The sequence below is a fragment of the Abrus precatorius genome, unplaced genomic scaffold (assembly GCF_003935025.1).
Source record: "Abrus precatorius isolate BTA unplaced genomic scaffold, Abrus_2018 Scaffold2, whole genome shotgun sequence".
Lineage (NCBI taxonomy): Eukaryota > Viridiplantae > Streptophyta > Magnoliopsida > Fabales > Fabaceae > Abrus > Abrus precatorius.
This window is the reverse complement of record NW_020874362.1, coordinates 33,763,733-33,791,335: the sequence shown is the minus strand read 5'-3', so window position 1 is coordinate 33,791,335 and position 27,603 is coordinate 33,763,733. Positions and strand designations below refer to the sequence as shown.

General features: G+C 31.1%; 5 protein-coding genes across 14 annotated transcripts; 2 read left to right on the top strand and 3 right to left on the bottom strand.

The window, feature by feature from the left end:
* LOC113858479 (probable ubiquitin-conjugating enzyme E2 24) lies at positions 1-7,849 on the top strand. 9 transcript variants are annotated; one of them, XM_027491154.1, is made up of 10 exons: positions 1-361; positions 1,330-2,156; positions 2,290-2,418; positions 2,533-3,989; positions 4,552-4,689; positions 5,035-5,469; positions 5,550-5,613; positions 6,194-6,333; positions 6,539-6,850; positions 7,360-7,849. In XM_027491154.1, exons 4-10 carry the CDS (start codon positions 2,544-2,546, stop codon positions 7,624-7,626), a joined length of 2,802 nt encoding a protein of 933 aa, XP_027346955.1. In that variant the 5' UTR covers positions 1-361; positions 1,330-2,156; positions 2,290-2,418; positions 2,533-2,543; the 3' UTR covers positions 7,627-7,849. The 9 variants fall into 9 exon arrangements, with proteins under 9 accessions (XP_027346955.1, XP_027346956.1, XP_027346953.1 ...); XM_027491155.1 differs by having other exon boundaries at positions 20-352; XM_027491152.1 differs by having other exon boundaries at positions 20-352; positions 2,364-2,418; positions 7,360-7,723.
* Positions 7,850-9,278: 1,429 nt separating this feature from the next.
* On the bottom strand, positions 9,279-11,631 carry LOC113859885 (pentatricopeptide repeat-containing protein At2g33760). Its single transcript, XM_027492550.1, has 2 exons — positions 11,049-11,631; positions 9,279-10,480 (listed from the first exon to the last, which is right to left on the bottom strand). The coding sequence occupies exons 1-2, from the start codon at positions 11,629-11,631 to the stop codon at positions 9,279-9,281; spliced, it is 1,785 nt and encodes a 594-aa protein (XP_027348351.1).
* Positions 11,632-13,977: 2,346 nt separating this feature from the next.
* LOC113859884 (CASP-like protein 1C3) lies at positions 13,978-14,695 on the bottom strand. The gene is made up of 3 exons (XM_027492549.1): positions 14,541-14,695; positions 14,305-14,407; positions 13,978-14,202 (listed from the first exon to the last, which is right to left on the bottom strand). The coding sequence occupies exons 1-3, from the start codon at positions 14,693-14,695 to the stop codon at positions 13,978-13,980; spliced, it is 483 nt and encodes a 160-aa protein (XP_027348350.1).
* Positions 14,696-16,094: 1,399 nt separating this feature from the next.
* LOC113858893 (protein LOL2) lies at positions 16,095-18,710 on the top strand. 2 transcript variants are annotated; one of them, XM_027491687.1, is made up of 4 exons: positions 16,095-16,271; positions 16,705-16,812; positions 17,575-17,684; positions 18,413-18,710. In XM_027491687.1, the coding sequence occupies exons 1-4, from the start codon at positions 16,178-16,180 to the stop codon at positions 18,479-18,481; spliced, it is 381 nt and encodes a 126-aa protein (XP_027347488.1). In that variant the 5' UTR covers positions 16,095-16,177; the 3' UTR covers positions 18,482-18,710. The 2 variants fall into 2 exon arrangements, with proteins under 2 accessions (XP_027347488.1, XP_027347489.1); XM_027491688.1 differs by having other exon boundaries at positions 16,095-16,275; positions 18,413-18,702.
* Positions 18,711-19,784: 1,074 nt separating this feature from the next.
* LOC113858892 (DNA ligase 1) lies at positions 19,785-21,627 on the bottom strand. The gene is made up of 8 exons (XM_027491686.1): positions 21,502-21,627; positions 21,334-21,423; positions 20,842-20,901; positions 20,710-20,749; positions 20,502-20,595; positions 20,177-20,236; positions 19,992-20,083; positions 19,785-19,871 (listed from the first exon to the last, which is right to left on the bottom strand). The coding sequence occupies exons 1-8, from the start codon at positions 21,621-21,623 to the stop codon at positions 19,785-19,787; spliced, it is 645 nt and encodes a 214-aa protein (XP_027347487.1). The 5' UTR covers positions 21,624-21,627.
* Positions 21,628-27,603: the final 5,976 nt, after the last annotated feature.

The following is a 27,603-nucleotide window of genomic DNA, read 5'->3' as shown; positions in this document are numbered from 1 at the left end:
ACACTAACACTAGTTCCCTCCTTCACCAAAGCCTTAGCATTTCAGAGAGAAACAGTGTTTCCCTGCAATGGGTCCAAAGCTTTGTGGTGATGTGGAGGATGGTGGAACTGGCCGTGGAACTAAGCCTATTTGAACAATACCCACCTTTTCCTATTTCTAATAAGCCTGAAAATTTCTTAGCTAGGAAAAGAGAGCAAGCTAGTTTTTTGAAGCTTAAAGCAAAATTTCAGAAGTAGCTACTTTCAATTTGTTATGTTCCTGTGGATGGAGTTCCTTCATTTGGTGGTTAGAGTCATGGATGTTTCTTGCTTCTATGCCTTTTATAGCTTATATGGCTCCTATCATCTCAAAGGTGCTAATGGTACTTCCTTGCTCTGCAAATTTAACCCGTTTTCTTTTAACTCTTATCTTAGATTTAGTTATGTGTTGAAGATTGCAACTTTCTTTGTGTATACTCAATCTAATGCTAGATTATGTGTTTGATTGTGCTGGATTCGAGAAAGTTGATTTCCATACAACATGATTATGTTAGAAGAGATTTCAAGTGAATTCCAAGGATCAATAAAACTTTGGGATTATTATTCCAATTAAAGCAATAAAGCTGTGGTTAATTTGCCAATAACAAATTGTAGTTTGTTTAATGGATTCTACTATATCATTGTGATTTTGTAATGAAAAGATATGCTATATCACCTTTTTTTTACCTCTATCTTTTTCAAATGACCAACTTGAGACGGTGGGATTTTCTTTTTCTTGAAATTTGAAGTGCAAGATCCCCGTGATTTGTGGACAATGGTTTCCATACGAAGTAGGATGCTAGATTGGATTTTGTATGTATAAATAAAGGGTGTTGTTAACTTTAATCCTTAGGCTTAAGTTTAAGAATCCACCAGTAGTAAGTTTTTATTAAGAAGGAACACATTTATTACTATAAAAGTGTGATAAATACTTTTTTTTAGTAAAATTTTACTATTATCAGTTCTCAGAGTTGAGGTTAACATTTCCCGTAAATAAATAATGTGCATGTGTCTTATTTTATTATTTTCTAACCTATCGAAATGTAGGGAATTTAGAGAAAATATTAATTCTACACTTTTATAACTTTTCGTTTTGTTTGTCAAAACTCAGCCACTCCTTTAAATTCTATTTCTTTGATGTATAATTAAACATTTATTTATTGAAAGAAATTCTCTTACCCCGTGAACTATGATGCTACACTACACTATAAAGTAGTCAGCTTAGTTATCTGCAATATCATTCTTTTGTTATTTCCATTTTCTTTTCATGGAAAAGGTTTGGAAGAATCACTCAGTAGTCATTTTGTTGCAGGTTCAAAAGAAATAATCTGGTAACAGAAGCCCTTTCGCCAATGGCAATTGTGTTTGAAATTCTCCCTCTTGCTGTGAATCAAGAAGCAGAAAATATTTCTGTTGAGTGGCTAAACCATTCCGGATTGCAACTCTGGAATTTTATTGGTTCGGGATATTGACCAAGCTTTCCTGATACCAGATAGACCTGATAAATAGTGTTAGGCCTTGTTGTGGAAGCAAATCTCCTTTGGCAGTGTAACCTCAATCTTGGAAGAGGAAATTTTCTCTCCCTTTTGCAATTATTTATGTTTGAAGATTCAGCTGTACTGAGCAAATCTCCTTTGGCAAAAGTTACTTAATTTCCTTTGGTTGGATTCCAGTTTGTAAAAATATATGAAATACAACTTTTGCCTTCTGCAAAAGTATTACCATTCAGAAGTACTTTCTGTTGGAACTCAACCCTTTCAGTAGGGCAAATCTCCTTTGGCATCTTTTGATTGTCGTGGTCTGCTTCCTCAAATAACTAGAAATTATCCATCCGGTAAACCAACCAAAAAAATCAAGAGTTTCTTTGACATTCTGTTCCAAATTGGGATATCTCTTTTGGCATTTTGGGGTCCTTGATTGATTCCTATTACTCAATCGGGCAAATCTCCTTTGGCATCAGATCTCCAATTTCAGTGATCAATATAATCTTTTGGAGATTCTGACTATCTGTGACAGAAAGTAGTATCAATCAGAGATATTTTGTATTACACACAATTATCCATTGAACTGATTGAAGGCAATATCATCATATCTATTGTGATCACAATACATACACTCTGGGTTAATTTGCTTGAGGAGGTAAAGAAATTTTTGAATCCCTGTTTGTTGTTAATGTTCATTTATGGATATGTTAAAAGTTTATCTACAATTTTAAAGTATCCAAAGCAACATTTCAAGATAGATTACTAATTTATTTATCTTTCAAACATAGGTCTCATTCAAAGGAAAAATTTTACAGCGTTAAATCTACCTCCGCATTAACAGTTTGTGTCCTTTCTCCTCAACATACCACTTAGCACTTGGTGAAGAATAATTCTGATTCCATCTATTTTAGAATCTGGTGAGAATTCCCATACATGAACTAAAAGCTCTTTTTTTTCCTATTGCTATGTTATCATGTCATTTTATTGTACTTCAGCAGTTTAATTGATGTTATAATCATATATTATGACAGGTACATAATTGATGGATCCTATCACTAGTGATTCGGACTGGGAGACTTCCAGTGACAGCAGCAGCAGCGAGGATCAAGAGGAAATTGATTTTCTGTATGGTGGGAAAGCTCAGAGCATTCTATCAAGTTTAGAGGAAAGCATTGGAAAGATTGATGACTTTCTTTCATTTGAAAGAGCATTTGTTCTTGGGGATGTGGTGTGCTCTTTGTCAGACCCATCTGGACAAATGGGTAGGGTCATAAATGTTGATGTGTTTGTGGATTTGGAAAGTGTTAAAGGAAAAAAAGTATTTAAAAATGTGAACTCCAAGAAGCTTTTGAAGATTCGCTCCATTTCAGAAGGTGATTATGTAATTAAGGGGCCATGGTTTGGTCGGATTCAAAGGGTGGTGGACAAAGTCACTGTATTGTTTGATGATGGAGCTAAATGTGATATCATTGCCTTGGAAAAAGAGAAGATTTTATCACTGACTCGTAATTTTCCTGAAGATTCGCAGTATCCATACTATCCAGGGCAGAGAGTAAAGGTTATGTCCAATGCTTCTAAATCAGCTAGATGGCTATGTGGCACTTGGAGTGACAATCAAGATGAAGGAACTGTTTGTGATGTGGAAGCAGGCTTGGTGTATGTTAACTGGCTTGCATCTGTTCTTGTGGGTTGCAATTTGAATGCAAATGCTCCCCAATGCTGGCAAGATTCTAAGAACTTGAATGTATTATCATGTTTTTCACATGCAAACTGGCAGCTTGGGGATTGGTGCATGCTCTCAGTTGCTGACCAAAAGGAACAGATTATTCAACATATGCCTAAAAGTGATCTTACAATGGAGCATTGTATGACAAGAGGGTATGAGAGAAGTAACCTTAACTCTTACATTGGTGACTTGTTTATAATTGGGAAGATAAAGACCAAAGTTGATATTGTGTGGCAAAATGGTGAATGTACTTTGGGATTGGATCCAGAGAATTTGCTCCCAGTGAATGTTATGAACAATCATGAATTTTGGCCTCACCAGTTTGTGCTGGAAAAAGGTGCTTCTGATGATCCTCTTAAGCCTTGCAGTCAAAGATGGGGTGTCGTCCAATGTGTGGATGCAAAGGAGCGTATCGTAAAGGTAGAATGGAAAACTGTTTCCATATCCGACCCTGATAATTTGGATGAAGACAAAATGGAGGAAACTGTGAGTGCCTATGAACTTGTAGAGCACCCAGACTACTCCTGTTTTTTTGGTGATATTATGTTCAAGGCGGCTCAAAAACAGCTTGGTCACCAAGCTGATAAAGAAAAGGAAAAGTCAGTGCCTAACTTGAATATGGAGGTTGCTCCCAAAACCAGGAACCAAATGAGTTATCAGGATGAGTTCCCTGATAATTATTTCCTGAACTGTATTGGCAATGTTACTGGTTTCGATGATGGGTATGTGGAGGTGAAATGGGCTACTGGTTTCACTACCAAGGTATGATATATAATTTTCTGTATTTAATATACTGTAGTTTACGAGGCTAATAGATGAATGTGGTGCTGGAGAACTCATGAAATTTATGCTTCCCAAATCTCAGTATCTTGATGAACAGTTTGATCCTATTAGCTTATTAATCCTCAATGCTCCTTTTACATGGTAGTGTTATTTTTAAATGTGTGTCACTGTGACTATGTGCATGTTTGCTAGATATAAGATCTTTCAGAGCTTAAACAGTGGTTGATTTTGACATGCTGGTTAGTGTTGTTAAGATTGGTTTAGGATGATTTTTCTAATAGCTTCAAATATAATAGATAACTCTCCCATTCATATTCAAAATATGGTTGTCATGGTTTGTGAGTAGCCACTTGAATGACTTGAGTAACCATCCAAGTGGTTAATTAGTCCTAAAATGGAAATACCTTTTCCCATAATTCCTTTGATTTTATAGCTTTCCCAAAGTTGTTTCTCATATTCTGTGGCAATGTATACATTAATTTATATCTTTTCCTTCACTGGAGGTAACGTATGAATTTCTTTTTTTTGTTTTGCCCAACAGGCTTCACCTAATGAAATTTATCGGATTGATAAACATGAAGGTTCAACTGTTACACCCGCTTTTTATGAGACAAATGTTGAAGAGTTAACTCAAGAGATGATTGAACATGGAAGCCTACCTTCTGACCAGAAGAGAAAGGTTAGGGAATATCTTTTTTTTCATGTTTTGTATCTCTGTGTGATTCTAAGTGTATTAATGTGTATGCTTGTGTATTACTTTCATTTGTTGAATGGATTATCGAATTGGGACATTTGAGACCCAAAAGTCTGGGCTTGGAAATTATACTGAAAAGCCAGATAGTTGATAGAGCAAAAGAAAACACTCAAGGAACTTTTGCATTCATTTTAATTTGTCAAAAATGTTTAGTGTGGAAATTATTGGCATTATCATCCTAAATTATACTTTTCAAAGATTAATTGCTGATCATGAGCTTCCAAATGCAGCTGTCCAATTATAAACTGATATGTCACATTTGATGATCAGGACTTGTTAAATGATGATAGAAATATAGAGAATTGTGAAAACTATCTTGGGGAGTGTAGTTCTTTTTCCCTTCCTCGAGCTACCTTTGAACTTTTCTCCAGCATAAAAGCCAGCATATTCCAAACACTTGGTGAAAATTCACTTTCAGGAGCAGCTTCCTCAGTATCTCCATTTGGAAAGGATAATGAATCAGACTTTCTTGATAAGAAAGATTTGGAGACTTGTAACCTCTATGCTGAACAAGATCCAATGATTGAGTTGCAGTCTCCTGAAGACAAAACATCATATCCAGAAGTTATTAAGATTCATGAGAAGAATGATTTTCCATTTTCTTTAGACAACAACAATTCAAACCAGTTTAAGCAGTTTGATATCATAGAAAATTGCTGTGATCACCATTTTCATGATGAGGGAAAAGTGTTGTCATTATCACAGGTTAGTAATTCATCATCACTCAAAAGTGGCATACCATATTACAGTGATGTATCAGGCTAAATATTTTTTCTCCTTTGTAGGTAAAAAAAGGTTGGGTGAAAAAGGTTCAGCAAGAATGGAGCATCCTCGAAAAAAATCTTCCTGGTGCATACTTTATCTTATTTATTTTAAACCACACGTTTACATACAATGAAGTCTGTGTTGTTATAGAATGCATCTCTGCCACTTTATGGACCGAGATTGATAACCTTTGTAATTCCCTTAGTCATTATGGCAAGATGACATGGTATCTGTTTATACCTTATTGATTCGTAGACACTGCCAATGGACAATTTTTCATAAGGCAAATAGGGAAGTTAAATTTGAGAGAAAATTTTGATTTTAAGATCAGGATCCTTAGCTTGAGTAAATTACTGTGAAGTAGAAACCAAAATGGTGGTAGTTGTAAAGAGAAAATGAAACATTGTCAAAATTTCATCTTGTAAAAGTGAGTCCATAAATTTAATTGAAGTAAAACGTTATCATGTAATCATTATTCATTACTGATCATTGAAAATTTAACCTGGAAACAAGCCAAAAATAAGTAGCCTGTAATGTAATTTGGAGTCATGCCATGTGTTGATTGCTTCATTTACTTATGAAACGTGAAATCTGTTAGAAGTACATTGTAAATATTCATAGCAGTTTCTGCAAATGCACTAACAATCCTTGTTGACCAAAACAGAAACTATATATGTTCGTGTGTTTGAAGAAAGAATGGATCTCATGCGAGCAGCTATTGTTGGTGCATCTGGAACACCTTATCATGACGGGGTGTTTTTCTTTGATATATGCTTCCCTCCTGAGTATCCCACTGAACCTCCTGTAAGCTTTCTAAACATAGTTTTCAGTGCTTGTTAATTATTTACTTATAATTCATGCATCATCACCCTTGTTTATAAGGTTCTCCACTTCATCGAAATGAGAAGTTCAGTTAAATCCCATGCATTTTGTAGAAAATCGTCTATATTGAAACTGCTCATGTTCAAAGATCTCATGTTGTAATCATGGCCTTTGAAATCCCATGCAGATGGTGCACTACAATTCTGGTGGACTCCGATTAAATCCTAATTTATATGAGTCAGGGAAAATCTGTCTGAGTCTCCTAAACACTTGGACAGGCACAGGCACTGAAGTGTGGAACCCTGGAGCCTCCACTATTCTTCAAGTCCTTCTCTCCCTTCAGGCCCTTGTCCTTAACGAGAAACCTTATTTCAATGAGGCTGGATATGACCAACAAATTGGTAGAGCTGAGGGAGAGAAAAACTCCATCAGTTACAATGAAAATGCTTTCCTTGTCACAACCAAATCGATGCTATATCTTATAAGAAAGCCTCCAAAGGTAAATTACTACTTCTATACATAGATTTTCCTGTATTTGATTATATATGAATAGACGATAATTCATAGTGGCATCTCCGGTTAGTTGTATGTTGACCATTGGTTTAAATAATAAGTACAACATGCCAAAAATGTGTCAAGAACACACAAATGCATAAGACACTGCTAGAGCATAACCCAGATATTGTGCATATTTAAATAAAAATAAATAATTTCTCAGCGAAAGAGTAGGTTCATTTTGAAGATAAATTGGTGAATTGGTCAAAGATATATTTATTTCCCTATTTGGAGAGGATCAGATCTAGCTGTTCTGTCCATGATTTCCAATTTTTCATACTTCTTGGCATGAAAAATTATTATACTAATATACTCTAGATTAAACTGTGGTTTCTAGGCTTTGAATCCTATATATGGCCCTGTTTCTAGATTATGGTGCAAAAAAGGGGTCCATCTTAGTCCTTGAAGTAATCATATGAATGGAATTGCGACTGACAATGATGTCTGATGCAGCATTTTGAGGCACTGGTTGAAGAGCACTTTAGAAAACGCTCCCAACATATACTTCTTGCTTGCAAGGCATATCTTGAAGGGGCTTCAATTGGATGTGCTTTTGGTTGTGCGAAAACCGAACATGAAAACCGGAAGGGGACTTCAACAGGATTTAAAATTATGCTTGCTAAGCTCTTCCCCAAGCTTGTAGAGTCTTTTTCTGATAGGGGAATTGATTGCAGTCAATTTGTTGATCTTCAAAAACAACCTTTTGCTACTAAGTTGTAAGTAACTGTCAAATTTCCCGACCAAGATATTCCAATCTTATGTTTAATATCATATGTTTACACGTATCAGTTTAATATCAATTTAATATGTGGGTTTTGTACTTTGGTGGTTTGGTAATATGTTGATCAATCAATCAACATAACAGACTTGTGCTCGTGGCATGTGTATGTATCACATCGTGGCTTGTAGATGTAAAATATGAAATAAGAAATACAATGATTGGAATGATTTGTTTGTGGAATAAATATATAAACCAAAAGAAATATGAGAGGAAAATACTATGATAATGAATTTAAGAATAACATGTATTACTGCAGTCCTCTAATTTATTCACTTGAAATATATTTGTGGATATGATCAAAGTAAAACCTATAATTTCAGCAATTCTGAGTTAGTTTTTGGAGATTGAGTTAAGCCTAATTCAAATTTGAAATGGTGTAAGAATATATAGTTGATTTGATTTTAGGTTAACCTTAACTTCAATAATAATAATAATAATATTAACAACAACAACAATGATAATAGCAACTTGATTTCATGAATTTTTTAGGTAAAATTAATATTTTTATCTTCTAACTTAAATGATAAATTTAATTTTATTCTCTAACTTTATTTTGATTGATTTTAGCTTTCTAACTTTTAAAAACAGATTTAAATAAGGTTTTTCTATTAAAATATTTTTAACTTTATTTTGAAGCACACACATTAAGTATTTGAATTGAAAAAAAAGGAAGAAGAAAAAAAGATGAGAAAAAATTTAAAATCTTGAGGAACAAAATGAATAATATATAAATTAATTAAGAAAGAAAATAATAAACAGTGCACAACACGTGATAAAAAAAACAAAAAATATTAATAAAATTAACATTTTTTAATAGAGATGACTTATTTAATTTTTTTTTTTTTATAAATTAGAAGAACAAATTAAATTAAAATAAAGTTAAATGACGAAATTGAATTTACCTTTTAAATTAGAGAATAAAATCACTAATTTTGTCAATTTTTTAATACAATTAACCTTGAATCAACTATAAATCCAATTAAATACTCAGTTAAATGTAATTGTAAATTGTTTTAAATGTAGAGTTATACAAAGATTCATTAGTAACTTTTCAATTCATCATTTACCATTGGAAACTATTCATGCTAAATACCATTTTCTTTTTAAATAAATTACTAAGTTTTAAATAAATTTAAAATATGATAATATTTTTCCTCGATGCTCTCCACATTTATTGTTCTAGTTGCTTTCAACTTTAGTTCTCACTTAACAATCTTTCTCATTTTTATTTTTATGCATGTTCATATTACTAACACTTGAAATTACTGTGTATATTGAATAACGAACAATAACATTTGCAACTTTTTACATTTATTTATAAATATACTATTTATATAAAACAGTGTATGCTAATAAAATGTGATTTGACGTTGACTTTTTTCTTAGGGAATAATCAATGCTTGCCGCAATTATACTGGTGAATTTCACTTGATAATAGCAACCCAAATTCTCGTAATTTGTCTTGCATGCCATATTATATTATTCCTCACATATATTTTGGTGGTTGTATATGAAATCATTATCATTCCATCAAGAGTTTGTTCTCAAAAGAATCTCCAATTAATCAGATTCACGTGGGTTTAAATTCTCATCACCAATAATCTAAACAAGAACAAGAGCCTTCTCTAATATGATGGAAACGAAGTTTATCCCGAATGATTATCTCTCTATTTGTCACAATAGAAATGAACTTAATCGCTGAATGACAGTCTTCACATATCCTAAGGTTCTTGACAATCCTGAGAGTCATTCCATGGCTAGTTTTCATCAGTCCAAATGCTACTGCAAGCTTCTCACTATGATATCTAAGAGCATACTCCCTCTCTTCTTCTTCCAACTCATGCATTGCCGATTCAGAAACAGGGGCATAACCTGCTTCCTTGCACCTCCACATCAATTCATCCAAATAATGATAAATTGCATTTGTCTCAGGGTGAGACTTGTCACCCATGCTAAAAAGATAAGTTTTATTGTTGAAATCAACTGTGCTATAACCTACTTGCTTTTTAAGACCTTTTTGGATCATTATGTTTCTAACAGATTCCACTCTATCCATCTTTCCTGCTAATGCATACATGTTAGAAAGCAATACATAATGGCCAGGATTCTCTGGCTCTTCAGAGATGAGATACTCAGCAACTTCCACCCCAATATCAAAATTCTTATGCATCTTGCAAGCCCCAAGCATTGCAGTCCAAATTGCTGGAACAAGTTCTTCAGGACTAAGTCCTTTAACAAATTGGTATGCTTCATTGAGCAACCCAGCTCTCCCAAACATATCAACCATGCAAACATGGTGCTCCACTCCTGGAACAAGATCAAACTCATGCTTCATGCTTGCAAACACAAAACGCCCTTCGTCTATTAGCCCTGCATGAGCACAAGCAGATAAGACAGCAACAAAAGTTACATTATTAGGCACTATCCCCCATGCTTTCATTCCATGGAAAAGCTCCATTGCTTGAACACCATGACCATGCATACCATACCCAGATATCATAGCTGTCCACGTAATAACATTCCTCTCATTCACTGAATCAAAAACCGCACGCGCTCTCCTAACGTCACCACACCGCGAGAACATGTTTATCAACGAGGTAGCAAGAACCACATTCACACGAATTCCACTGCTAACGATATAGTCATGCACCCTACACCCCAGATCAAGCGATCCCAGTTGAGAACAAGCAGATAACACGCAAACAAAAGTTGCGGAATCAGGTTCAATCCCCAATTCTCGCATCTTGTTAAACAACCCCACTGCTTCATTGGCAAGCCCGTTCTGTTCATAACCTGAACAGCTAAAATATCATGTTAGTTCTTCAAACTACGAATACCACTTAATTTAATCCTTAAAATTATCAAATTACCATCCTCTAATGTAACTGTTTGGTAAAACCTAATTTTGGTAAATAATCAATTGTTTTTTAAAAATTCTCCCGATAAATTAAAAAAGTAATTATTTCTTCAAATATATATAAAATAAAAAGCACACTTAATTCTTAATATTATCAAAATAGAGTTGTTTAATCTTAATTAATTAAATACACAATAAATATGATTTTTGAGTGTGTGTGTGAATAAAATTTCAGGTGTCTGTAATCTTGGTAAAACCTAATGTAACTATTTGGTAAAACCTAATTTTGGTAAATAATCAATTGTTTTTTAAAAATTCTCCCGATAAATTAAAAAAGTAATTATTTCTTCAAATATATATAAAATAAAAAACACACTTAATTCTTAATATTATCAAAATAGAGTTGTCTAATCTTAATTAATTAAATACACAATAAATATGATTTTTGAGTGTGTGTGTGTGAATAAAATTTCAGGTGTCTGTAATTTGGCGCATTACTCTAACCAGATATCATGGAGTTCCAAGCAACGAGACTTGGTTGAGGCATCTTATCGAACACCTTCCGGGCAACACCAAGCGCACTTGATTTGGCGTAGAACGCAACAAATGCAGCTTGGACAAAGGAATCTGAGGCATGCCCAGAAGCCAAAACGTGGGAATGAATAATTGTACCGAGTCGGAGAGCAGAAAGATGAGCACAGGCTTTGATGACAGAGGTGAAGGTGTAAGTGGAAGGTGCAATGCGAGAGAGGAGCATGCGACGGTAGAAGATGATGGCATCGAGAGAGAAACCGAATTTTGAGGAAGCATTGATGAGGGAAGTGAAGAGGAAGGAATCGGGGTGAGAAACGGAGCGGAAGAGGCTGCGAGTGTAGGAGATGGAACCGGCGGCGCAAGATAGAGTGAGGAGTTTGGTGAGGAGAGCGCGGCTACGGTGACAGCCTGTGACTACAATATAAGCGTGAGCTTGTTGGAGAGGTCTCAGATGTGGTCCTGCACGTACCACAGCTTCGTATTCTGCAGATTTTGGTGGGCTTTCTGCAACGTCAAGGTTGTAGTTTTTCTTCCCCTGCTCTTTGGCTTCCATGAAAGGAAACAGTATTTGGATAGGAAGAGAACCTGGAGAAATGTTGTTTTTAGAATAAATATGAAATCTATCAAAATGTTCATTAAATTAAATTAAATATTATTTTATTCTATAATATATGCAATTATTAATCAATCATATTATTCTCTATCATACTTTTAATTGTTCCAAGATAAACTGATTTAACAAGTTAAGTGTTAATTAATTATTTTGCATAATGATAACATAATAGAATAACATGCTTTGAAGTTTATTTTTCTTAAAATATGTTAATTTGGTTTCTAAATAATTTTTAAAATTAAAATTTTATATAGATTAAATTAACCAATGAAATATTTTTTACATTATTATTAAATAACATGTCAACTTATCTTATTTATTAAAATGATTAATATTTAAGCAATATTATAGATAAATAGTTAATAATTATATATGTTGAGAACTAAAATAATTTATTGTTGCATTTTTAATACTAAAATGACATTTTATTTAAATTATAAGCAATTTAACAAGTTCTCAAAATTGTAGAGAATAAAATATTAATAATTACATCAGACTAAATAATGTTTTACTTAATTTAGGGACTATTTTGATTAATCTTAAACATAAGAATTAATTTGAGAAGTTAATTACTTTTTGTTTTTATAATAAATTTGAGTAATTTAATTTCTATTATTTTTAAAATTTATCAAAATAATTCAGAAACTGAGAAAAATACCATTTTATTCTTTCAATGTATGCAATTATATAGTTTCAAGAATTTATTAAAATATTATTTTAATTTTAATGCAGGTCATCATCAATTATTTTAATCTTCAATCTATACATTTGTTAATTATTTGTCTCAATTGTCATTTACATATTAATATTTCTAACAAATAAAATGACTTTAAAATATTAAGTATCGTGTAAATACGATACACAGCATTTAATGATGATAAAAATATTCAATCAGTTAATTTAATTATCATAAAATTTTTAATTTAAAGATTATTTCGAAACTAAATTAACAAATAGTAAAAAATAAACTTTAAGGCGTGTCACTCTATCATGTTACCATTAAATGTTAGTGAGATGATTAACTAACACTTTGATGTGTTAATTCAACTTGTACATTAAAAAAACTAATGTCTAAATAATGGTAAAAACTAAGATAATTGATTAATTGTATATGTTGAGAACTAAAATGACTAAGAATTGTATGTGTTAGAAAACTAAAATGATATTTTATTTAGATTGTAAATTATTTTAATAAATTTTTAAAATTATAAAAAATAAAATAATTAACAATTTTATATATTAGAGTCTAAAACAACATTTTTAATTAGTTTGAGAACTGTGTTTATGAATTTTAGAAATAGTAAAACTAATTTGATAGTTTACTTCAATAAATTTATTTCTCTTTTTTTTATTAATTAGAGAGTGGTAAAAAAAATTAAATAGGAGATGTAATAAAATAGTAGAGAAAATTTATCATTATAAAAATAGTATAACTCTTTTTTTAAAAGAATAATGTTAATTTCGCATGTGTCGGTTGAATTGTGCGTAGAGAAAAATAAAAGTACAGTAGATGATGAGAAAAAAATAAATGTCAAGAAAAAGCAATAATAATATTACTCTTCAATTTTACAGAGCAGAAGGTTAATGACACGTTAGAAACATTATAGAGATCAAACTCACTGTATTATTGCAAACTTACAATGTATTTAGATATATACTTTAATTAAATATTTGTTTAATAATGTTTTTAAAATAATAATTTATGTTATAAATTTTTAAAATATTAACTTTGATTCTTAATGTTAAATTTAAGTACTAATAAATAGTAAGATTTTTAAAATAATAATATATATATATTATATTTTTATAATTTAATAAAAAATATTATTTTCAATTGTTAAAACTTAACTTTTAAATATTGAAATTAATAAAATAAACTTTCGAATGGTATTTTATTAGACCAGGTCTTCAATGTTTAGTGTTTCTGAACGCGTAATCGATTTTCAATTGAAAATGGATGACATTATAGAAATACGTTACAAACAAGTCCTTAAATGGCAAATAATTTTACCGCTCTATTCACGTTAAATAAAGGTTTAACATTGAGTTTTAATTAAATATCGTAGACTCTTACTGTTAAACGAAAACAAATTCGTTGACTGCTGATTAATAGATAAAACCAGTTCTAAAATTAAAACAGAACCAGATAATTATGTATGTATCCACGCTCTTAACAGCGATGATGAGTGCATTGACATAGATATATCTAACTATAAATTAATAAATCAATACAGGTGATGTGAAGGGACAAGAAAATGCTACAAGCTCTCAGGTATTCTGGTAGTTTTACAGGAGAAGTGGGTTGTGTACAGAATAAAGAGAAGAAAAAATAAGTAAAAAGTAGATAAGAGCTGCAGCAAAAGCAGCAACTAGAGCTCCAGTAACATGGTCACAAAATTTAGGAACTTGTCCACAAATGGGTAACCAACCAGCATGACTGTTGCCTTTCTTGCCCACGTGAGCTATTGCCAATGCTGCTGAAACGCTTGAAGAAAGTAGCATGGCTATCACCTGACCCATAAAAATGTGATAGTAATTAAATAATTTTACAAAGGCTCAAAATTAAGTTAAATAGAGAGTGAGAAATTAAAAGTTACACAAATGGTAGCTTACCACATCTAGGATCACAACCAAACGCCAAAGTGAAGTTTGGGAACTTGCGAAGAGAACAATAAGGCTGTATGCACATGCTATGGCTTCAGCTATCACAAAGTACCTATAATATATAAAACATATAGGGACTAAGCCAATGAGAATTTAATTAAGTTAAAATGGTTATCATTAATAATAATAGACTAGGCATTTCTTTACATGCTCTCATAAAAGGAGAAAGGGGATGAAAATCTCACTTGAATACTTGCTCATTGCTATATTTTGCAGTGAAGGTTAGGTTTAAGACCTCAGCGGAGTCATGGCTTGTTACCATTACTACTATTGCTGCTATGGTTGCTCCAAAGGCCAATAACCTAAGGAAAAGTGTGAGGACTCTCTTGCTCTTTGTCATGGAGGATACTACCTTGAATTGATTGTCGAGTTGATCAGAAGAAAATTATACAGTGTGAATATATATATATATGCTAGCTGGTGTGGCAAGTATTAGGTAACCAATATATGGTCTAGTGGCCTCCAAAATGCATCTGGGTAGGCAAGTTTAAAGTTGGTGCTTTTGATTGTTTACCTAAGACATGTATCCAAACCAATTTGATTATGACAGCTAAAAGACATTTGTCGGCCTGTTGAGTAACTCTCAATTTGGACCTGCAAAGCTTAACATAATAACAAGATAATATTTTTATTATAATCAAGAATGTATTTATTTTATTTAATTTCAATTATGATTCTATATATAATATTAAAACAAATAAGTGTGTGTGTGTATATATATATATATATATAGTTGGAATCCTTTGAGAATTCAACTCACTAAATTAGAAAACAGACATGTTGTTAATAAGAGGGAGCACTGTTTACAGAATTACTATCTAGCTAAATTGGCCAAGAACTGAAGAGCGGGAGGTACGATCATGTACCTTACCTCATTGAGTTCTGAGTTCTGACAGTGTTTCCCATGATTTTACAGATGTAGTTATCGCATGTATTTAATTGATGGGTTTTATTAACTTGTCTTAATATTTGATAGAATAATAATATAAAAAATGTCAAGAGTATTAATTAAAATATTAAAAGTAAACAAAATCATTAAAAATATATATAAACTTGTATTTACTTTTATAATTTTAAATATATCTCAATGTAATTTATAATAACAAAAATTGTTGTTTATTAATTCTTTAAATAATATAAAAAATGTAAAATTTTAACATTGACAATGTATTAAACTTAAACTATTTAAAAATATTATTTTATTTAAAATATCATTTATAAATCTCATACCAAAATCAATTTTATCTTACAAAAAAAAATTGTTCACTTCCCCTGTAAATTAACTACTACTACCACATTAAAAAAATAATATTAGTAATACTAACAATTTTTTCGTTCTTCTTAGGTGCAAACTCTAATTAGATCAGAAGCAACAGTAACAATAAATGCAGTTAGAAAAGAGGAAACTCTTAAATTAGTCAAGAAATCACATGCATCGTATATTTTAATTTCTTAAATTTTAACTTTTTGATTTTAAGAAGTAAAATAATAATAATAAGATAAAATAAATAACATTTTATAAAATTAAAAATAATAATAGTCTTAAAAATTGAAAAATAACTTATAAATTCAATTTAAATGCATTACACTAACATCTAATCATAATGATCATAACCATAAAATTTTTTATTTTTATAATAATTAATATAAAAATCTTACCAATAATATATTATAATTAACAGTATAAATACCAAAATTAAACTGATAAGATATACTTATCATACAGTAATCTTGACGACTGTTACGAGGATTTACTCGAGTATAGTACCATTTACCCTAGCGGAACCCAAATCGATTGACTAAAGTGTAAGCAGTGAGCAAGATGCAAAATCAACAACTACACAAAGAAGACGACGATGATGGCCCGCCACCAGGGTGGCAACCCATCCCCACTCCGCCACCACCACGACCTTCCGGTCGGTTTATACTCTTTCCAATGCTTTGCTTTTCTTCAAACGTTAAAATTCAACCATAACCACTTGGGTATTTTGTGCAAATTTCTAAACTTTTTATAATTATTCATGCGTTTGTAACCAGCTTCTGCACAATTAAGTGGATTAAAGGCCTTTATTATTCTCAACCATGCCTTCTTTCTGTTTTTTTTTCCGAAGTGTATCTGACTATGGGAATATTTATTTCATTTTCTATCAAGTGATTGTTGGATGCAATATTGCAATTTTAGCATCTTGAAGTCCGCAATAGGCTTAAAGGAATTGGTTGTGTGTTTCTGGGTTGTTTTTGAGATGCCACTGAAAGTGTCCATTTTTATTATGTTTTTGAAATTTTGATAATCGTTTTGTGAAATTGGGTATTACCTTGATGACTCTGATTATCAAGCTGTGTGAACAGGTTCAGCTCAAATGATTTGTGGTTCGTGTCGTCGCCTGCTTTCATATCCACGTGGTGCCAAACATGTCAAATGTTCATGCTGTCAAACGGTCAACATTGTATTTGAAGGTTACTCATTTATCTTTGCTTCTGTCTCACATTAGCATGTCTCTGCTATGAACCTCAAGTTTAAGTTTAGTTTTATGCATTTGATTGATTGAGGGTGAGTTTGGATAAACGATTTAATTAAGTGGTCATTCAACTAGAGGTCATCATATGTGAGATAATGTTTCAAGCTTTTAATTCAATGAGCCTCAATGTGTAGTTTATCGGAACAAGTTAAAGAGTTTATAGGAGGATCATTGGTCACTTTCCCAAGTTTAACAAAACATCTTCAATGTTAGTCTTAAGTGCTTATATGATAAACCCAAATAAGTTTTGTGGAAGCTATTTCGAACACCCCCTTTCATAAGCAAATTTATACTTGCTCCAACACTACTGATATGATTTGTTTGCTCTAAGCTTCCAAATATAATTTTGTGTATTTGTTAAAATATAGAATATTTTCCTTAAAAAATAAAGAGAACATTCTGGTCTTCATAGACAGGTTGGAAGCAAAATTCCAATGAATAATCACATTTGGATTTGATGATGATATCATAGACCAAGTTTTCAACTAGAGATTTCAGTATGGCTGCATGGTAAATCTCTCCATGAATGCAGATACATTATGTGGTGATATTAAATCCTTCCATTTTGAAGTTTTTACTTATGTCACTGTATTCTATTTTCTTGAATTTCCCCGGACTTCCTTGTTCAAAATATGACATGTGGCAGTACCCTTTTTGTGTGCCAAGATATTTCTACCGATAACCCTTTCCCTCATTACAGCTGATCAGGTTGGACAAGTTAAGTGTGGTAGTTGTGCAGTATTGCTAATGTACCCATATGGTTCTTCACAAGTTAGATGTTCCTCATGCCGGTTTGTGACAGAAATTGGGGTATGTTAACTGTATTCATGCAGTAGTCTGTCTCTGATTTTGAAGTCAGTATAACTTATGTAGCTTCAAACATTTTTTTTTAATTTATTGAATACTTCATGTGAAAAATATAGTCTTCTATGTTTTTGAGATGGGGTTTGTTTTACTAGACTTACCATGAAATTACCATAGAATAAGTGTTCATATGTCAATTGATCACAATGGATGTCCCCTTAGTCAAAAAATTATATAAATGTTCCCTTAAGCTTTTAAACATGCATAATGAAAGGTAGAACATACAAAGAGGTATTTATACATATTGTGGTTGACTTAATGAAGGATCATATTTACAAATTCTATTTCAATTGGTATTGATGGTTGATTTGTTCGGAACTGTTAAATACACATGAACTCAGACTCAGCACCAAAATCCGAGATGCCCGAATACGGTGGAATTCAAAAAAAAGTGTTTTCTGTGCAAATACAGAGGAATTCACTCTGAGTATATTACAGAACAACTAATTTGAAATTTTAAGACATCCAACTCAAAGAGGACCTAGTGTTTACTTTTTAAGGAATATTATTTAATTGGTTTTTATATGGGCTGCATGATGGGAATTTATTCTCGCTCAGATAGTTAGACTTGCCTCTTTCGATTCAATCCCAAGTCTTCCTACAATTGCTACAGATTTTGTTGCCTAAAACAACTAAGAGTTTCATTTGAAAAATAATTTCACTCTTTTGCGCAGGCACACAACAGGCGGCCTCCATGGTCTGTGCAACAAAGGAAACCAACTCCTTCCAAGGCTGGTTGTTAGTGGTCTGTACATTGGCCTCTTAGATGGACCATTCTTGTATAACAAACAAATTTGGTAGGCGGGTTTCACGGATGAATCTCAAAATTGCTTTGTTTTTGAGATATGTATCCAAATGGAATTATTTATTGAACTGTAAGTCTTGGGTGTAAGAGGTGGGTTTCAGTTACCTTAGCATGACAATTTTTCTCCTGTTTTTAACTAAACTGAAATCCAAAGTTGAATTTTAGTGGACATAAATGGGGGTGGAATACCCTTCCTAAAGTAATATAAATATTGACATGGGGATAAAACTAAACAATTCAATCTTTTAAGAATGTGATGATCTTTTATTTGACATTTACCTTATCCATGATAATGTTTCATCTGGTTTCCTGCCGGTAGTGAAAGGGACTCAAGCTCAATTCATTGAATTTCATACCCTTTTTAGTATACCCAATGTCTTCTATCGCATTCATTTCAAACACAAAAGAAAAAGGTTTAGCTGTTGTAACTTTACCTAAAAAATAGCATTAATAATTTGAAATGTCCATCATTGATTCTCTTTCCTAAATTCGGCGTTTTTCATGTTTCCAACGGGAAAAAAAAAATCTATATCTGATCCCATAGTTCGTGTTTATTGTTTATTTGTCATGTTTAAATGAAAGTGGTAGGCTCCATTTCCATTATTTGAATAACCTGGAATTCTAACTTTAATATGCATTTATGCTGCTGTTGACAACCGTAATTATCCATTGACTTTCTGTAAAGAATACTAGTGCAATGCGTGTGGCAAAAAAGCCATTTGCAGGTATATTTTACTCTGTAAGATGCTGTTTTAGTTCTTTAACATGTTGGCATTTTGACTGCTGAGAGGATTTGGTGAGGTTAATTGAAATTGTAAAACCAATCATAATCGTTTGTCTACTATTCAATGATAAAGGTTAGCTTATTTCATTCGCGCGCACACCTAATTCGTCTACTGAGATAAAAAGAAGTGTTAAAAGACAAATGGGTCTTCTACTAGAGTTGTGCAGCTCAGTATTCTACTAGAGCTGTGTAGCTCAGACTTATGGAGAAAAGATGTAGAAACGGCTGCAGGAACGCTTCAGAGTTAGGGGAAAATATATCTTAATATAAGCAGATATTGCACTGAATTTGTGTTGGAAGGAATTATATTTTTAACAGCTGATTGTAATAAGAGATTAAAATACAAGTGGAACTACTTAAAGAGAGTTGATCTCGAGTTTATCTACGATGACATTTTGCTGTGAAATGAACAGAAACAATGATTGTGACTGAATCAAAATATCTCTGTATTGCAGTCTCAATCATCAGGTGGGAAATCCTCGTCTGAGGTACTTTCCAAGAATGAACCAAGAGTTTTCCTTAGAATGCTGAAAGTTTTATCGTCCTGTGTGACAAAAAATAATGAGTAAGAAATGCTGTGCCTGAAGGAACATATGAGCGTGTGAATCTGAGAACGACACGAACAGATTGATACTGAAAATCTAGATCCCACTGCTTAGTATACCTGTTTCTTCCTTTTCAAAGACTGTTCCAGTTGGGCAACTTTATCATTGCAGGCTTTTTCTTGTTCAGATAGCATAATTCTTTCCTTCTTCCCTAAAGCATTCATAAAGTTTTATAGAATAAAATCATTGAATTCGGATTTCAGTTTTACATATTCTTGAAGACGGATAAAGTTGTATAGCTTACTCATTTGTTCATATCTGACAAATAGCTTTTCCTTTTCCTCTTCAAATTTGGAGATAATATCTATCAATTGGTAGAAGTAGTTAGCATCTAACCAGCAAGGAGTATGATTATATTATATCACATAAAACAGATGAATTACCAATTTACCACTATATATTTCAAAAGTGGCACTTCTTTTCATAGAAATTACCACTACTATATATTTCAGCTACTGTCAAAAAATTATATTACGACACCACCAGTATTTTCATTCTTTCAGAAGCAGCTCAACGCTCATAACAGATGATCCTAGTTAGTCCACCGATGAAAATGTTGCAGGAAGTACCTTTCAGGGCCTGCAGAGAAGTAGCTTTCTCTTTGGAAAAATTCTCATGGAGTGCTTGAAACTTAGCAGTTTCGTTCTTCAAGGAACTTTCGTACTGCATGCTTGTAATTGCAACAATGATTAAACCGGTGTTGGAAAACACGCATTTCCCCTTCCCACTCATGACTCAGTTATCAATATCATACATAAACCATAATCGTCTACAAACCTCTTTGGAACTCTTTGAAAGCGCCTTAGCAAAGCTTTGCCTGAAATTGGAAGAACAATATACTCTTTTATACAGTGAAATAAAAAAGACAGAGAAGCCTAAACAGACATGCAGTTCTGACTTCAAACGTACCTGTCCTTCTCAATTTTGGACCTCAATCCCTCGATCATTGATTTAATCTCAGAGGCCACACTATCGCAAACAAAAAACACCAATCACACCGGTTTTGCGCCAATCACCAAAAAACGTTAATTAAACAATCAACAAATAAGAAAACAAAAATAGTGACTACATCAAATTTTACAGTTCCATATATAGAAGAAAATACTCTGGTTTAAGTTCAATTTTATGGTGTTAATATTGATAACAGAAATACAAGTCCACAATAAGAATCGGGTTTCTGGTTCACAAGTCACAAAATAAGCGTAGGAAAACAGGTTTGGATTTCAAAGAAGATCGAAAATGGAAACAGAAGTAAGCTATGTGCATCGATTCAAAATCAGAAACAAAACCGCTAGAAGCGTTTTACACATTCGAATCATTCCAGGTGCAATCTTCAAAATTCAAACCAATTTAAAATGAAAGATTCAGGTACGATCGAAATGCGAAGTGCAAAAGCAGTACCTGGAAATAGTCTCGTCGTTCTTCTTTTGACCATCCTTCTGAGCCTTATCTCTGATCAGGTGCAGCGCCGACACGATTCCTTTGATGTCACTGCAAATTTTCATTATAAGAGAAATTTTTATCATAATTCCAACCAAAATTAAAAAAGCAAAAGCGCTGAAGACGAACTCGGAGAGATCGAAATCCACATCGAGATCGAAATTATCTGTGGCTGAACGGTTATTCTTATCGGATTTGGAACGTTCGGATTCGGATAGCCGCTTCCTTGATCCGGCTTTGGTTGCAGACATTGCAAACCGTTCGACCGTTCGAAGCTCGGTGAAAAGATGCTTTCTGAGTTATGGAAGAAACCCAAGCTTTGATGGTTACTGCATAGCTATCCGCGTTTGCGCGCGCTCAAATGGTTTATGTTCCCTAATTTCAAAACTTCCACGTTGGCACAGTCGGTACATTATACAATTCTTATATTTTTATTACATTAATTATTACACTTATTTTTCTCTTTGCACAATCGTTTAACACTCTAAAATAAAATGATATATAAAAAAATACTTTCATATTTTATATTTATTCAGTTAGCACATAACAGCTATTTTAAAAAAAATTAATTAATTCCAGGATTTGCTGATAAAGGGTTACATTAAAAATTGTCACTCTAATTTTTTATTTTAATTCAACCTTTTGTCACTTTGTTAATTGTATTTTTTTTTTATCGTTTTAAAGTTTTAATTTGATCTCTTTTGTCAAGTTTTAGAAAAAGTATAAAATTTGAAAAGGTATAAAAATATGTACAAATGACAAAAGAAACTAAATTAAAATATAAAATATTAAAAAAGTTAAATTGAAATGAAAATAAAATTAAAAGTTTTGATTTAGTTTTTTTTTATTTGGCCTTTTATCGATCATGGTCATCTTTTATCGTAAAAAGTTGTTGCAATTTTTGTTAATATTACCAAGTTTTGACAATAATTAAAACTAATATTGAAACAAGAAAGAGGTGTAAAAAATATATTAATAAAAAATATAAGGCAATATTACAATTTTAAATAAATGTAAGGTCAAAAAATAATTTAATTTAAAAGAAAAGGTTTTCTTCTACCAGTAAAAACTTTTCAATTTGTACACCAATAAACAAACCAAAATATCGGGAGAAAGAATTTAATTAGTATTTTTTGTATAATTATGAAAGAAAGAAAAAAGTCTTCGCATGAACAAGGAAATTCTAAAAAATTAGGTTACGACTAATATATTTTAAAATCATAATAACAATTTTATATGATTATGAAATAATTCATTAAAAAAATTAATTCTTAATTCGTTTTTCAATTTCATATTTTAGAATTAAAATATACTACGGAATGAAACACATGCATCTCTCTATTATTTTGTAATAAACTTTTGTTATTTAAATATAAATAAATTTTTTTAAATTAATCCATACTTGTAAAATAAGCGACAAACGATGCTAAAGAAATTAAAATCAAACTTTTGCCGCTGTGCTAGGTTTCCTTTTGCCCTAGGTTCCTTGGTTTCTTGATGTTGCCACGTCGCTGGCAGCCTCTCGAAGGATCTAAAAAGGTTTCTATCTTAGAAATACTAACAATTGGTGAAGAGCAGTAATGTATGAAGCAAAATGAAAAATAGAAACGTTTAATGGAAGAGGTAGAACTAATAAATCGAAACACACAGAAGGCAAAGTTGGCTTCAACATCAACTATGGAGTTCTTCAAATCGTTCATACAAGAAGATATTCCTGCAGATTGGCAAGCTAATTAGGTGCTTTCTGAACATAACTCTCCTGCGTTTGTACCTTATAAAGATACGATTTTAGATTAAAAAACTTAGATTTAGTTTTGAGAGACAATGATATCAAAAGTTTGGTTGTAGAGGAGTTTAATATTCCTCTTGAAACTGAAGAATCTAGGATAAGCAATAATCATAGTTAAAACCTTTGTCTATAACTAAAATACCTTTAAGTTTTCATTGATAGTTAAACTTTTAGGTAACTTGATTGATTTTAACTATCTAACTCATAAATTAAGAAATATCTTGGAGGTAAATAATTTCTTAAAAAATTTAGATTTTAATAATGACTTTTTGTTGATGAAATTTGATAATATAGAAGATTATAAATATGCTTTGTTTGAAAGAATTTAGTTAATTATTGATCACTATTTTCTTATATAAAGATGAAGGCCTCTTTTTAGGTCAAAAGACTAAAATCTTAGGAAAATAGTATTTTGGGTGTGTCTACTTGATCTCTCTTTAAAATTGTACAATAAAAAATTCTTATAACAAGTATGTATTGCATGTGATTAATGTTAAAAATTAATTCTCACATTTCTCTTTTATCTAGAGATAAATTTGTTAAAATTTGTGTTGAACTGTATTTAAGGAAAAAAAAAACTAATTACTTTATAGAAAGTATGGTTATAAAAAAGAATCTTGTTCTAAAACTACTAAACCTACTCCAAATATTAGACATACTTTGCCTAGTCCTAATATTCCCAATTAGGGTAAAGAAAGTATACATGCTTCACATATTAACCTTTTTAGGAAAGAAGCTTAGGGAAATCATAAGAGAATTTCAATGGAGGAGTAGGGTAAGTTTAGATCTTAGATGTTGATCAAAAGGTTTATAAGAAAGAAGTTAGGACAACTTTGTTTAATAGGAACACTAAGTCATAGTAGAAAAATATAGGGAACTTACTTCAAGCTCTAGGTTTAATGTTTTGAATAATTTTAGTGGAAGCTAGGAAATGACATTTGTTACTCGGAATCTAATAAGTAACCATAATATGAACTATGAAATAAAGTTAGTTAAGAATGATTCACTTAAACCTAAATAAGGTTTAAAGTGAACATTTAAAAAAATATATTCTTTATTATGCATATGATTTTTATTATTTTGAAATTTTTTAAATTCAATGTTAATTTTAATTTTTTTATAATATTTAAATTTTAAAAATATCATGTTTTTAACAAATTATATTTTAAAATAATAATAATAGTTAAAACATTTTTAAAAAAATTAAAATTATATTTAGTCGTACATATTAAAGTTAAAAACATATTTAAGACTAAACTAACTTATACACACGCCCATGGTTATTTATTAAAAAAATATTTTAGTAGATATATTTTCTTAAAATAATACATAATAGTATATAAATTTTATTCTTTTCTTGTGCCTTGATTAGATGGTGAGATGAAATACGGTAAAAAGAAAAAAGAAAACAAATAAGAGAGTAAAAAATAAAATTTAAATTAAATAAAATAATATATTATTTAGATAAATAAAAGTGAAAGATAAGAAATACTTTTTTATTTATTTAAATGAGTGAATAAGAAGATAAGCAGAAACAAATAAATTTTATACAAAGACATTTTTATCTTTATATCTAACGAGTTGCTTTTATTTAATTACTATTTATTTCTCTAAAATTATAGTATAAATATTTATTACTATTTGCTTTAAAATATTTATTTTATTATTTTTATATAAAATATGTTTTTTATATTATAATATATTTTAAATTATTGTACGAACAAAACAATAGCAAGGGTTAAAATGAAAACAGCAGAGCTTGGTTTCAATTCATGAGAGATTTTTTCCGCCTTATGAGAAAAAAAAAATATTAAGGTGGAAACTGCAATTTTTTTTTACTTTCAATCTAAACTAAGGAAGTTAATGAGTTATTTTGTTTCAGATATTTGTATTCTTATTTTTTATTTAAATATTTATATAAAAACATTAAAAATAAATTTTCCTTTAAATATTTTCTGTACAGATCTTAAAAATAAAAAATAAGATGTCAAATTTATAATTTAAAAAAAAAAAAAAAAACGTTTTCAGAAATCAGAGAGACCATAATTTTTCCAATCCCTTTTCAGGGCAGGCTAATATTTTTTAGCTAAACAAAGAGAGCGTCACTGTCTTTACCGTGAGGAAAGAGCGTGTTTGTCTCTGCTTTTCAGTTTTTAGCATTTTAGAAGGCTGCACTAATTGGAGTAGCAAAAGCCGAAATGGCGCGATACAAAGCAAGTTAAAGAACCAGAAAAGGATAAGGTGAGTAGGCAGTGGGACATGTGGTTGCTTAAACACAAACAGATAACGTGCTTGCATTATTCCCTTTGCACTTTTGCAGCATGGTAATTCGATCGACCGTGATCAAGTTCAGACAAATCACAAGCAGGGATTTGTCACATGTTCATTCCTCAAGCTATTCTAGACTTTCTAGGATTATATAGAATGTTTTACTTTACAAATAAAATAATAAAGATCAGGGCAAATAACTAATCCCAATGAACAATTACATTAAATATATCACTTACTTATCAACAGAAAAAAAAACTCCCGCTATACATTTGTTATATTAGTAACAATTCATTCTACTAATTCGTACAATCTTACTCATGGGAATCAAATAATAGAATCAATTGAAGGGAAATTACCCCATTTTGCTATTAAAAAAAAAAAGAGGCGATTTGTTGCCTTTATGAATAACTTACTTCCTAAATATCTAGCCTTATCCGACTTCTATCTTCAGCTGCAGAAAGAGGCTTTAATTTGACAAGGTAAAACTTGTATTTTTTTTTTAATGTATTTTTATGTTATTTTTAATTAAAATTTATATTTGATGTTATTATATATTATATATTTAAAAATAACAAAAAAATATTTAAAAAACTGTACTTAGATTTCATGTCTTTAATATTGTGCAGGGATAGCTCGATTGTATAGAAGTTGACGCTGATAAAGAGAATCGGATAAGGTTCCATGTTTTGTGGTGCACATGCTTCCCCTTAGAATTAATGTCCTTTGAGAAGCAAAATGGGGTAATGGAGTGAGTTCCTTGCTAAAGAGAAATGTAGAAAGATCTATGCTGAGTACCAATTCTCGATGTCCCTTCTCTTTTTGTGTGACCTCTAGTTGATGGCTTATTTATTTATTTTTTAATGCATTTTAAAACATAAATTATCATTATGTGTAAAAATAAAAAAAATTTAAGAGATTTTTTTATCATATTACCACGTGTTTTGTCTATATGTCAGATAAAACTATTTTTTTAAATTAATAATTTTATCGAACTAAGAGACAAAATTTTCACAATGTAACACATGTTAATAGTTTCATTCATAAAATATAATTTTAAAAATTTAAAAAGATGTTTGTTATTTCTAAAGACACATAATTCAATCAGGAGATTTCGTTCTTGACAAAAATGAAAAAGGGTTTCATCTTTGTCAAAGATAAAATACACTAATTGGCTCATGTGTTACAACGGTTAATAATCAACGCACTTCTTTTTTTCTCTCCCTGTTTTAGTTCCTCTTTTTTCCTTCTTTTTTTTCCTTCCATTTTCACCCATCTCCATGTCTTCTTTCTTAGTTAAAGATCTTATGTTCACTTAGCTCCTTAACCTATGTCTTTTTCCTCATAAAGAAAAAGGAGTCCATCATTGTAGATCTGGTTCCACCTGCTGTCCATGACAGTTATTGGAGAGCCACCTTCACCTACATTTTGAAAGGAGTTGTCGCCAGTTTAGTAGTTGCAGGTAGTGGAGAGCGCCTAGCTGCCGATAGTTGTGAGCTGGTTGATGAAAAAATGTCATTCTTGCTGGAAAAAAGGACACTGTTCATAGCTAGAAACTACCATTATCGTCGGAAACTACTCCCAGGTATTATTTTTAAATATTTATTTTTTTAATTTGAAAAGCATTTTTTATTTAGATTACATGTAATTTAAATTTGAAAAAAATATTTATAGAATATAAAATTGAAATTTATTTAAATTTTGTAAAATGAATGTTTGTATTTAGAAGTATTTTAGTTATTTTACGTGTAAAATAAAAAATAATAGAAATTGAATAAAATTATTCAAATAGCAAATGTTAATAATTTAATGAGGAGCTTTAAAAATAGATAAATAAGATTTATTTTTATAAGATTGATTAATTATATAACATATGATATATATATATATATATATATATATATATTATGGTATTAAAATAATAATCCTATTTTTGCCTTTGACTTTAATTAAAACAAAAATTGATACAGTTAAATTATAAATTCAAATTGTAACACCCTTAATTTCGTGGCCTTTATATGAAAAAATAAGAGTTTTGGTGTAAAGTATCTTGCTGTGGCGAGATATCTCTTGTTGTAACGAGAAAGAACATTCAAAATCAGGCTCTCTGATGTTCTCTTGCTATAACAAGGATGCTCTTGCTGTAGCGAGAATGACATACAACAAAGAAAAAT